General features: G+C 40.9%; 2 protein-coding genes across 2 annotated transcripts in view; both read right to left on the bottom strand.

The window, feature by feature from the left end:
- Positions 1 to 12,883, bottom strand: part of HIF1A (hypoxia inducible factor 1 subunit alpha) — a 266,600-nt gene that overhangs the window by 146,661 nt on the left and 107,056 nt on the right. The window lies entirely within an intron of this gene.
- The window catches only part of SYT16 (synaptotagmin 16), a 105,112-nt gene that overhangs the window by 37,458 nt on the left and 54,771 nt on the right, over positions 1 to 12,883 (bottom strand). The window contains exons 5-6 of the mRNA XM_061376456.1: positions 2,452 to 2,494; positions 1,585 to 2,205 (exon numbers count right to left, since the gene is read on the bottom strand). Coding sequence (XP_061232440.1) covers positions 1,585 to 2,137 — 553 coding nt within the window. The 5' untranslated portion in view covers positions 2,138 to 2,205; positions 2,452 to 2,494. The remainder of the gene's footprint in view (positions 1 to 1,584; positions 2,206 to 2,451; positions 2,495 to 12,883) is intronic.

Here is a 12,883-nt window from a genome sequence, read left to right as displayed (position 1 = left end):
GGCCCTACCACCACTTGGAAGGACACTACCATGCCCTGCTCCATGGCATCTGTGCACACACTGGACACCTAATCCTAACACACATAGATACATAATAGCAAATCCAGACCTGCAGCAATGACTTGTGCCTATGAACAAACCCTTTGGGCAAGATATCACACAGGCATGTATAGGGGTACCAGAAAGCAGGGGGATATGTACAGGTTAGAGGTTGTGCTCCAAGAGATACAGCTCTGGGGTGCTTAACCTGAGAACCGGCAATCATTCATCTGGAATATGAAACAAGAAGTCCCAGTTTGGGAGACAGAACAGCTAGACCAAAAGCTCTTTTTAACTATTTACTTGCCGGCCATAACAGAGTGAGGAATAGTAATAAAGAAAAGAGCTAATTTTAACATTCTTAAAGAACACCATCAAGGTTTATACCCTCTCAGTCTGATATTCCTATTAAATACAAAAGAAAACAGGCTGATCTTCTGCAGTCTGCATAGAAAAAGCTAAATATGTAAGACTTCTCTAGAAGCCAAGAGTGATGAAAAGCTCTTGGTCATCATAAACCAAAGATTTTCAAGAGCATCTACTGCCTGCTTCAGAAGAAGGAATTTACATATTTGAAGCCAAATTCTGAAGACCGTCAGTGAGTCTCAAGTTCTTCAGTAACTTCAAATGGTAGATTCACTCCTCCCGCCCCGTTTCCTCCCTTGTCCCCCTTTCTAGGATGTTGCTAAGGAGCAGTTTTAACACAGTAAGTCCAAAGGATGGTGCCAGCAGGACTGCACCTTCCTGCTTGTGGTTGGGACGTACATCTCCATCAGTCCTCTGTGACTAAGGTAAATTCTAGCCACATTTACAGCAATATTTAATGAGTACAAGTCACATGGCTGAAATCCAGTCCTGAACACAATCATCTGAAAAGCTGTTCACATCACTTAGTGATCAGGAGTTATAGTTAGGCTTATTTAAAACTGAAAATATCAAATTCAGTTCTCCTTCCCCTAATATCCTGCCTGCTGTCCTCTTCAGCCTTATTTGAAAAGCCTGTGGGGGTGGTGGGAGGGAAGGAAAGTGATTTGGAAGCCTCTCATCCATAAAATCATGAGATATGGCTGGCTTTTTAGTACAGCATTCACAGCACATGGCACAGTAACATCTTGAGATTCCTGGCACAAAGAAACAAGGTTTGAGATTATATATATCTTTAATAGCAATGACGCAAAGGCAGATGGCTCTCAAAGCAAAGGCTTAAGGCTAAACACTCCCTTTGAAGGGTCCTGCTACCAGAAACAAAATAGGAAGGTGGCAAAATACTCCTTGCTGCAGCAACAGGACCCAATTGCCTTCTAATACATAACATTTAACCCTGAAGATTTCCATATATTTCAAGGAGATTAGCCTCATGAACAAAAGAAGAATTGGAAATAAGAGGAAAGGTTAGATTTTTTCTTTGGGATTTGGGGAGTTTTCTTTCAGCTGTGGGAAACAAAGACAACACAGAACATAATGAGCAGATTAGCAACTAAATCAAATCGATACCAGAAAAGTGAGGTCTGGATAATACTGTCAGGGTGTGTGCTAGCTGCTTACCTGCAAAACTTGCCTTGCCAATATTACTTTTTAAGGGGCTACTCAAGCTGAGGTTGTGCCCATGACATTCCATCTTCATGGAGGGTTCACCTTCTTCCTCAACAATAGGAGGAAGCCGATCAAGTGTCTGGAGATCTTTGTTTGTCCAGTAGGATCCATTAGCTATCAAAGACCTAGTGCTTTCAACACACTGCTCTGGTAAGCTGCCGGTATTTTTAACCTGCTTTTGCTTCTGCTGACTCATGCCAGAGCCATGAGGGAGGTCTTGTAAAGCAAGATCATGACCTCCAATGTGACCATCTTCTTTAGGATATAAGTATTCCTCATCCCAGAGGTCCAAGTGTCGTTCATCATCCAATTCCTCTGAATAATCCTCATAAACTTTGTTACTCTCCAAGTCCCGGTTCCTCTCGTCTTCTGATTTACGACCCATTCCACTCAAATTCAGCAGTGAAGCAGATACAGAGTCTCCTGCTTGTTGGATAGCTTCATATATTTGAGATATCCAAGATGACAGTGGCTGAAGGAAATTCTGAGCAGCCTCAGAAGCCATGTTTAACACTATGTAAGTATCTGGTGATCAGTTCAGCTTTGCCAGCATGTCACTTGTAATTCAGGTTGCTACAGAATAAGCATCGTAAGAGATTATTGTAAATTACTTTTCCATCAACACCTGTCGACACAGTATGTAAGATGTGTAGAACTGAGAGAAAAAATGAAAAATGCACTTCTACCCATTGAGAATAGCGTTAGAAATCCAGAAATGATGAACAAATTACATGTATTTCTGCAGAGATCTAGAAAGCTTTCATTCAATTGCTAAACCTTACATTAAAACAAAAACATAGAACATTGGAACAGAAGTACCTTTTCTGAAGCACATACATGCTGGTTACAGCTGTCAACAGACCTGGAAAAGAAGTACAAAACAACCTGTAGTCAAATACCTCAAACAATCTCCTGGCCCTGACTTCCATCATTAGCATTACCATGTCCAGATGGGAAAATTGAAGGGTGGAGAACTTGGTAAGAATTATGTTTTGATTGATCTAAGTGATAGGCCTAAGGTATGCAGAACCAGCCCACAGCAGACAAGTATGTCAAGTGTTTTTCTCCAGAAAGGCTCTGAAGAAGACCTCTCTGTCCACAGAGTAACACAACCCAGACTTGTTTTGTCCTTCATGGAAATCAAAAACAAAACAAACAAACAAAACCCAACTAAGCAAATAAGAAAACACACTCCAAAACAAACAAACAAAAACCCATCACCAAACAAAATACAGAAGGCAGAATATTATATGTATGAAATTACAGGGAACAGAAGCAACTTAACAAGAACACCGGAATCATGTCAATGCATATTTTCTCAAAATTTATGTAAAGCCTAAATAAAAACATGACTTGCAGAAAGTTAAGGTGACTTTTCGCCCAATATACATCTTCCCACATTATCACAAGACAGATACTCTTCTAGGAGCCCTGAGAATGAGAAACCTACAAATAGGATGATGGGGTTAGGAAGAAAGAATTAAACAGTTGCAGATTTTAGGCTAAAATAAACAAAAAGAAGAATAAAAAATTAATACCAGTTTCTTGCTGAACTTAAAGATCTAGGTGCAGTCAAACTGTATATGGGTAAACCCAGCATAAACAGCAAGAAAATAAACTCAGCAGCAATGTGTATTACCTTCTGAAATGGTCTCCAGAGAAATGTAGTGGGAATCCCAGTTGTTTTTTTTAAGGGAGCAGGGACTACAAAGATCCCACCTTGCTCAGTGAGCATCTTTTTTACAGATGAGACTTAAGATGTCTTTACCTTTTGAAACACTTGTGCCAAATAATTTTGTTCAGTGATGTTGACTTACACTGCAGATACTCCCAACAAGTTTATTATCAGCTTCAGTATGTACTAAGAATTACAGTCCTGACAAGAGCAGTAAAGGAATGTAGGTTACTAAAGCCATTTTAAGAGCTGATGTCTGTTACAAACTCTCCAGGCATGGGGCACATAGTGTTCCAGTATCTATGTGTCAACCAGAAGCCTCTGGTTCAGCCACTAGGACCCAGGTAATGCTCCCTGCCATGCATTAAATCTTTGGCAAAGAACAGACAATGCCATGGCTTAACCTTGCATGAGGCGAGTTGTTCCCTTCATTGTCTCTCCTCTTTCCAACCCTGCCCTTGGCGAAGCCTCTCTGCTTTGTGCAATTTTTTGCACAAAGAGAAAAATCTATTTTCTCATAAATCTAAAATGCTCACACACTTCAAATGACACATTTTTAGCATAATGCAGATTTGTTACTGGTAAGTCAACATCACCAGAGAAATCACTAGCAGGAGATGGTATTTGTAACAGACAGATTCTCATAGGCACGGAAGGAGATAAATTTGAGTGGGTAAGTACTAGTTACCGGATACATTTTTAACCTGTCATTTATTTACAGGCAACAGCGAATCAAACTCTGATTTCAGATGAAATGAGAACTTCATAACACTCTGCCTCCGTCTCAGCAGCAAGACACATGACAGCAGTAGCCCTTGAAGAGATGCAGGCATTCAGGAGTGATAGCTAACCAATGCAGATAAAACATATGGGTGCTAAAATGAAGTGCTGATCTGTTCTTAAAATCATCAGAACATAGACTTGTGATATTTGCACAGGGAATAATTAGCTCCTCTTGTTATTAAGTTTCAGAGCTAACACCCAATTGGTCCAACAGAGCCATCCCACTTCTCCCGGATGCTGTGGCTGACTGTACCACAGCTCAGGCAAACATCGCGGTCCTGCACAAGAGACTCCTTTTTAGGCATTACAACCATAAAGATGGAGGGAATTTTTCAAGGTGAGATTTTACTTTAGTCAGGGAACTAAAGCCATGATCTCCAGTCACCTGCATGGCTTTGATGTGGTCATTCAGCTATCCAAACAGGCAGATAAGACTTGAACACACAGCTTTCATATACTTAGTAGTTGACCCAATCATCTTGCTATAAGTAAGCTAGGGGAAAACATGACGCACACATACAGATATGTATATATCCACAATTCTACATAAGACCTGGAAATTTGCCTTAAGTGAAGCTGGAGAATGCCAACAAATGGTTTTATTTCAGTTTATAGACAATGGATAGACATTGAAGTATATTTCACCCAAAAAGCCTGAACCACTTTGCAGTAACACCTGCAACACATCTGTCCAACTTGCAATCCAGCACCTGCATAATCCTTACAGGTAAAAGCAGTGCAATTTTCACAGTTCCTGACTGTTTAAGCTTTGCTTGGCTGTTTCTCCTGTCCTCTACCTCTTTACAAAGACTCCACAGTCAGTGATAGCTGAACAACTGGAGTTCAGCTGAATTCTAAATTGCTTATTTTTGGTCCTGCAGCAGATGGATAAAATGTGTAACAAGCTGCAGACAAGTTTAAGCGGGCAGCGTTTTTACAAACTCAACAGAGGATCAAAGGGGCTGAGCTCTGTTACAGACTTGCTGTTTCCCAGGAGCTCTCTTCGTTAATTAGCAGGCACTGCTCTAACAGGGTGTTTATAATATATTTCATAATGTGGCCTTTTCAGCATAACAGATTTTTACTTTTGAATTCTCTAATAATTTTGACTTGTATTACAAAAAAAAAAAAAAAGAACTGAGAAGATAATTTAAAATGTGTGGGAAAGAAGAATCCTTTCCTTTTTAAAAGTATTCATGAAGAAAGAGAGAGAGGAAAAAAAACAGTTTAACAAATTCAGTTCAAATTCCATCTTCTAAAACTAACAACAAGAATCTTCACACTGAATCGCTTGCTTAACTCAAAGCTTTTTTTTTGTTTGTTTTCCTTTTGGAAAATCAGCTAAAAGGATCAATGTTAAGCCTCTCACAGAAACCATCATAACCTTTACTACGATCTATATTCCCTCGTCTTGATCAGATCATTACTACTGAGTAGCGTTCCCATTGAGAGGTGCAATTAGTGTATGGCTAAAAAAAAGAAAACTATTAGCAGAATTTCAAACACTACCACAATGCAGAGGTTTGTAATATTAACAAAGTGTCTTTCCATTTTCTTGGTATGCAGGCTCCTAAACAATTGCCACCAGATGAGGATTTCTTAGAACATTTCCCTTATTCAAGCTGTCATAGAGCATAGGCACAAACTGCCTTTTCTTCTATCACTTTTTGTGTGTCCTTGTAGAAGCTGCCTACCAAACTCTTCCATTGTAGGGAGGTTCATAGACCACAGGTTGAAAATAATGTCCCAGCATATAACAACTGAACAATTTTTAAGTAAGTGATTATTTCTAAAACACTAGAAGAGAAGAAATCTACAGCCTCCCCGCCTCTGCCTGGGAATGCACTGTCCCGTGTAGAGACACAAGAAGAGATCAGCTCCCAGCTTTCAAAGGTCTTAAGACATTTTTGTCACATCAGTGTTTTAGGAAGATCCCTTTCTTTTGCCACTGCCAAGAAAACTGTACCAAAAAACTTTTTTGGCAGTTTGGGCAAGTTGTTGAATCCATCTGTCCACAACTGAAACTCTGAGTGGTGAGCTGGGTCACCAGTTTAGACAGCCACACTTTATGTATCCAGATGAATGATTCCTCTGCCTTCCCCACTTTCCAGAAATTTTATTTAAGACATTGATAATGATTTATCTTCTGAGCTCACTGGCTCCTCGTGTCCACCTTCCATGACATGGATCATATCCATGGACAGGAGCTTTATTTGTGTGAACATCTAGGAAAAGCAGTGTTACAGACCCATCATGAAGTCCTGCTCCAAGCTTAGGAGGAAAGACCTAAACCAAAGTGTGAATCTCAGCTTTTGCCTAAAACATCAAGGTTCTGCACAAAACACAAGGTCATTTTGCTGTTCATGAAAGAAGGGAGTAAGGAAGGCTTGGAGGGGTAAGATGATTTAATAACTTTTTTTAAACTATTTAAAACTATAATGACCCTGATCCTGCTTTTGGATTGTAGCTCCAATTAGCACACATGTAAAATAGCAGAGGAAAGATTAGAAATGTACTCCACTGAAGGCAGGCAGAGGCAGTACTGGGCCAAGAAGTCCTCTGTCCCAGTTCTGGGAACAATCTGAACTCCTCACTTCTACAGTTGCCAGAATCATATTTAAGGACATGCTAGCAGAGCCCTTCCAACCTCACAGTGAAGGGTAACCAAGCAATTGGTTTGAAGTTGTTGATGCCCCATTTCTGGAAGTGCTCGAGGCCAGACTGGATGGGGCTTTGAGCAACCTGGTCTAGTGGAACGTGTCCCTGCCTGTGGCAGGGGGGTTGGAACCAGATGATCTCTAATGTCCCTTCAAACCCAAACCATTCTGCGATTCCATGATTCTATGAAACTGTATTTCCAATGAAAATTTCACAGTGTCAAAACCAGTCTCTGCACTTGAAGCTGCGCAGTTGATTGGAGCCCCTTGCAGAAGCATTATGAGGGAAGTTCACAGACAGTGCCCAAGGTTCACATCAACTGTGGGTGTCACTGCTGACCAAGTTTCCCTAAGATAAAACAGAAATAGATAATATCTTGGTATCTTTTTGGCCTACATGGTATAAAAATGCTATTTATGTAGCTGACTTTAATGCATAAAATGAAAAGACGGAGGTACTTTCCAAGTGATTATGTGCTCTGTAATAATAGTTTTCAGCTGGTGATTCAGAAACTCCAGGGCATTCAAGGAAGATCTAATGATTTATACCAATAAATTACACACATCTCATTGGAAGCATTCATGGGTTACAAATCAACAAGGCAATAAACCCACTGCTGCAAGGCATCAGTCCTGCAAGTCTCAAAAGGGTGAACTGAAAACAAATGTGGGATCAAACAGACAGCAATGCACCCTGCTGCACAGAATTTAGCCTGCACAGGGGAAGCCTGCAGACTTATTCCTCACTCCCAAATCACCTCATGTCTTTGCAGGCAGCTTGCTACTAGTGATGCCATGCCAAATTAGTTGTAAAAATTGATACTCAAGTGACGTAAGTGGTTTTGATCAGGATATTTAGCCCTATGGTGCCTCCTTCTTTCTTCCCATTCCTTTGTTGCATGCTCCCCCTTTGTCAAAAATAATGGCAACAATTACTGATTCTTACAGTTTCAGTGGGATGGGGAGAAGAGGAAAGGGACAAAAGAAAAAATATGCAAATGTGATATTAATTGTTCAAACCTGTGGAGCCTTTTGCAGGAAAAAAAAAAAGAAGCTACACCAGTAACAGGGCTGAGGAGCTGAATGCAATTCCCCATACTGACCACTTCCTGGCTTTGTTTTTGCTTAGACTGTAAACCCTCCTAAACTCAGAAGCATACTCATTTCAGTACACTCACAAAACAGGCAACCTGTGACTGCACAGATAGATACTACTGCCACCAAAATACTTTTATGAAACTTGTTGAATCATAGAATAGCTATGGTTGGAAAAGGCCTTAAGATCGTCAAGTTCCAACCCCCTTGCCATGGGCAGGGACACCTCACACTAAACCATGCCACCCAAGGCTCTGTCCAACCTGGCCTGCAACACCACCAAAAAACTTGAGGGATAATTGACCATAACATTTGGCTTGGATGTACCAGAGAGTCAGATTCTGCTTCAGCACTGGTGTTAAGTCCAGAGTCATTCCACTGAAGACAGTCACATCCTCCAAATCAAAACAAGGTCCTTTGTGTTTAAAAAGCCACTTGTTACCATAGGCTCAAAAACCTAATAGTTCTGTACCAAGTGGCAGTACAAAAAGCAACAATGAATAACTTTAATTATTTGTACTTCTCAAACAGAGGGTTTCAAGAAGGGCATCAAGAACGTCACAGATCATTGGAGTATTAGAAAACTGATGTTAGTAATGACAAGTGTGCTCTTTCAAAGTAAAGGAGTAAGAAACATCTGTAATTACTGAATTAGGAGAATAAAAGAAAAAACCCAGAGTCAGAAAGCACAGCACAGTCTGTAACTGAGCTGCTGTCATTCATCTGATTGAAGACAGAAGAACCAAAAGGAAATCACAAGTTCAAAAGGCTGGAAAACACCAAGTTACACCACCACTCAAACCCACCCACCTGTGCCGTCAAGCTGTTGCAAAGAGCAGACCCAGTAGACTGACTCGCCACCCTGCCTGCAACCATGCTACCCAGTCTGCAGCAACTCAACAAGCTAGGATCAATCGGAGCAATTACTTGCATGGAAATCAGCAGTGGCAGAGCATGTCTAGCTGTTTAACACAATGAATATGTTTTAGAAACATTCTGAGAAGTCACCCAGCTACTGTTACTCCTTCTTCCCCCACACACACTCCATTACAGAATTACAGAGTCTATGGAAATTGCTCTGTACAGACCACCACCAAGCAGTGCAGACAGTGCTTTTTGGGAACCACAGCCCTCAGTAGCAAATGCAGTGGATAATTATTCATTCCTGGTTATCCACCTGTACACACATGGATAAATGCATAGCTCCCATCTCCTTTCACTTCGGCTAAGTCAAACCATCAGTCCAACTTCACATGCTGGGAAGCTAAGAAGTCACTGGGAAAGCCAGACCTGGTTTCAAATGGTTTAAAAGAATTCAGAGCCATAAATCTGCGTGTACAGTTGTCCCTACCAACTTAAGAACTGCTCCCTCACCTTTTACCCTTCATTTAATTTAGCCTTGTTGCAAACCAGGTTCTCTGATATCTAGGGTAGACATCAGTGGCAACAGTCACACTGTCCCATGTCCAGCCACTATTCCTACAAGCCTCTATACAAGCAATTTTAAGAAAAAAAAGCAATTTAGAAGAGCAGCTTCATTTGGACACTGAGAAGCTTCCTTTTCAAGGCTTTCTCTCCCTCTTGCCACTGGCTGATCAAGGAACCTAACACCATGGCTGAGATACATACCTCAAGTAGGTGGTATAAATAACCCCACACTCATTTCCAACCCACACCTCACCAAGGACAATGGAGCTACTGGATACTCAGCAACACGGTTACAAAGAACAACCACAATTGCATTTCTTTGGAAAAGGGCATTCCTTACCATGCTATTGGAGGAAGACAGTCTACTGTGCACTCCAGACTGGTCCTGTCACACTCACCCACATTACTGGTTTCTAAACATGAAGTTAAGCCTCTGCTAGCATTTTATGATCCTGCACGCTGCAAGTGATGGTCCTTGGTGCCTGACTGTGCCCAGGGCTGCACGCACAAAGCAAGGTCAACATCCATTTGGTGCTGCTAACATTCCTGCCTTTGCTGAGTGTTATAGGTGTTGATGCTTTCCTTAAAATATCAGCTACAGGAGATGAGTGGTTTATAAAAGAGCTGCATCTCCATTTATTTGAGTGTGCTGCTAGCCCTAGAGGCTAGCGCAGTGTAGAACAGCTTGAGAACATGAACCGAAAGTATCCTCAAGGCTGTAAGACAGAAGGACAAAATGGAAAAAAATGTTTCTTCAAACCTCACAATGTTTAAGCTGGGTCCACATAACAGGAGTACATCCTTAACATCACAACAAGTGTTCAAGGCACAGCACAATTGGTATATTTCAGTATAAAGCACAGTCAGGAAACTACAATTTCTTTCCCAGTCTCAGGTCACATCATTATAAAAAGATTACAGTATAGAACAAAAAAGGTCCTTTTCAAGTCACTGCACTGAAACACATGGTTAGATACAGCTCTTTACACAAGGGTTTTCCCAGCACTGTTACATGTTTCTGTGAAGTTCATTTCACCCATGAACTTTTGAAGCAAAGGGCTCAGCAATGCCACATGTACGAACACCATCACCACCTCTTAGTCCTGAAATTCATGCTACGGCATACGAGACCCCACTGACATTTGTCAGACCTCTGTTCAAGGGAAGGTCCTCCTTCCTTGCTTGGGGGGGGATGCTCCAAGGGGAAATTTCACACACACACACTCTCACATCACCTGAAAGGTTACAAATGCTGTGAGGATTCACTCCAGCTGACTATATTAAAGCCAAAGGTCTGATTATTAATCTCTTCCTCACTAAGGAATTCTGCACATGACCTACATAAAGGCTCTACATCACTCCAGTCGTGTCAGGACTGCTTCATGCCACCATCACTTCCTTCTGCACATGCTTGGGCATAGCCAAGCAAGCAAGCTTGATACGCATGAAGTTAACTCTGTGCTATTGGTTGCATGTTTAGCACATTCTCTGTCAGGTTCCACAGCTTGTTCTGAGCATTCCCTTGCAGTGCCAAGACCACCCTAAATACAGGCTGGCTGTGTCCAGATGAGCTCCAGCCCCCCCCACAGTGAATGCACTCCTGCAGCTGAGTGAGAGGTAACCAAGGCAGCACATCCTTGCACAAGTGTCTCATTACTAAGGTCAATGAAGCAGTCAAGAACAGGATCCACAAAAGCTTCAAGCATCAGAAATGTTATCCATTGTGCCCCAGTAACTAAGAGGCTTTGTCCTGGAGTCTCCTGAAAGGTTTTCAATTAATTTCTCACTTTCAGAAAGATTTTTTCTTTATCTTGTTCCTTGCATAAGGACACAAACTGTGCAATTAAAATTAAATTAGGAACAAACCAGCCAGTTGTATCTTAGAGCCATGACAAGGGAAGCACCTATTGCATTCTATCACTTGCCTCGTTCTGAGGTCAGGCTCTATACAGAAACACAAAAACAACAACAACAACAACAATAAACTTTGACATTTTACAGCACATTTTCTAAATGTCAGCCTGTGCACCTGTAAAGTGCAAAGTAGACAGATTTGCTTATGTTTCTATACCAACATTCATTTTTATTGGTAGATAACTCAAAACTCAACTAGATCCAAGGACAAAAGAAACATCTCATGCACCGAACCCATACACACCTTCTCAGGCTACAGCGTTCATGCACCTATGCTGTTGCAAATTCAGGTTTATCCTACTGCAGATGTTATAGTCATGCCAGAGGAATCAAAATGCAAAATGGCTTTTCTCTCAGACAGACACATTCTAACCACTCTTCATTCATCTCCAGATGTGGAGAAGAAAAAAGATTTCCCTGTGAGAGCTTAGAACTGGGAAGAGCAATCATTAGTGGGTTACATGTTAAAGAACAGCAGAGTCTTCAGAATCAGGATCTCCTTGTAATAAATGCAGCTCACCAGAATACGTTGAGAAGACAAAAAGTGAACACTAACATATAAGTTACACATTACAAACACTCCCATCCTGCTTCTTTCTACCAAGCAAAGTCAGATTCTGAATTTGAAACAAACTCTGAGAAGTCAACACTCGTTTTGGGAAGTCTCCTTCACCAAGCAACCGCAATGCTAGAAACAGCCTTTCCTGGCTTCCCAGCCCAAGCTCAGGCTCCAGGTTTCTACATCTGCCGTATGACACACTACATTAGCCCAAGGTTTAATATATTCTCTCATGCTGCTGTCCTTTAAAAGAATTAGCATTTCCTACATGCATATCCCATATTGGCCTTACAAGTATCTAAATGCTATGATGAAATTTAAACTAAATATAGAGGTGATATTTTTAAATAGCTCTTAGCTCCAACTCACCAAGCTGATTTTGTTTGAACGGAAAAAACAGGCTCCAACTTTAAGCTTCCATTGTAATTAATGATTACAACACATTCCTCTGCCGTATCAGATTTAGCACCTCATTAATGTGTGTGGTATTTTTCTTGTATGGCACAGCTGTAGTTAAAGTTGAATTAGTGTTTCCATTATAAACCCATGTTTTCAAAGGTTTATTACTCAGACATAAGATTTAGTCTGAAATGAAAATTGCCACTGAGTGTGTCAGCTGGGAAGCAATTTTTTGTCCTTCAAAATTTGGAATGAACAAAACACAAAAAAAGCCAGCCACCCTGTTTATTAATAATTCACATTTTAAAAAGCATTGCAAATACATGTTTACATGATAGCCTGTGACAGCTCCCTAGAATGTCAACACCCACACACTCCTGGGAGATGTGTCATCTTAAAAACTGAAATAAAAGCCACATTTTTACACCACTTGATGAGAGGCGAGGAGAAGGGAAGAAAGACTTAAAAATAATATCGACGAAGGAAACTTATTAAAAAAACTCCATAGTCTTTGTTTAGAAACATTAAAGTTGGGACCTTCAATGGACAAGGAAACAATTTCAAGTACTTTTAACTTTCTGGTGCCTGTCCCTGGCTTACTAATGCATTTAGCAAGAAGCAGCCAGTCTCACTGAATTCCTATTACATATGGCATCCAAGCCTTCAATTTCCCATAAATCCTGGACTCTTAAGGTATGATGAGTTCATGCCCTTTCCAAAAGCATGCTGAGCTCTGTGTAC

This window comes from Neopsephotus bourkii, unplaced genomic scaffold (assembly GCF_033783945.1).
Source record: "Neopsephotus bourkii isolate Nb327-2 ecotype Australia unplaced genomic scaffold, CSIRO-AGI_Nbou_v1 NB_1707, whole genome shotgun sequence".
Classification (NCBI taxonomy): domain Eukaryota; kingdom Metazoa; phylum Chordata; class Aves; order Psittaciformes; family Psittacidae; genus Neopsephotus; species Neopsephotus bourkii.
The sequence above is the reverse complement of the archived record's forward strand: the minus strand, read 5'-3'. Positions and strand labels throughout refer to the sequence as shown.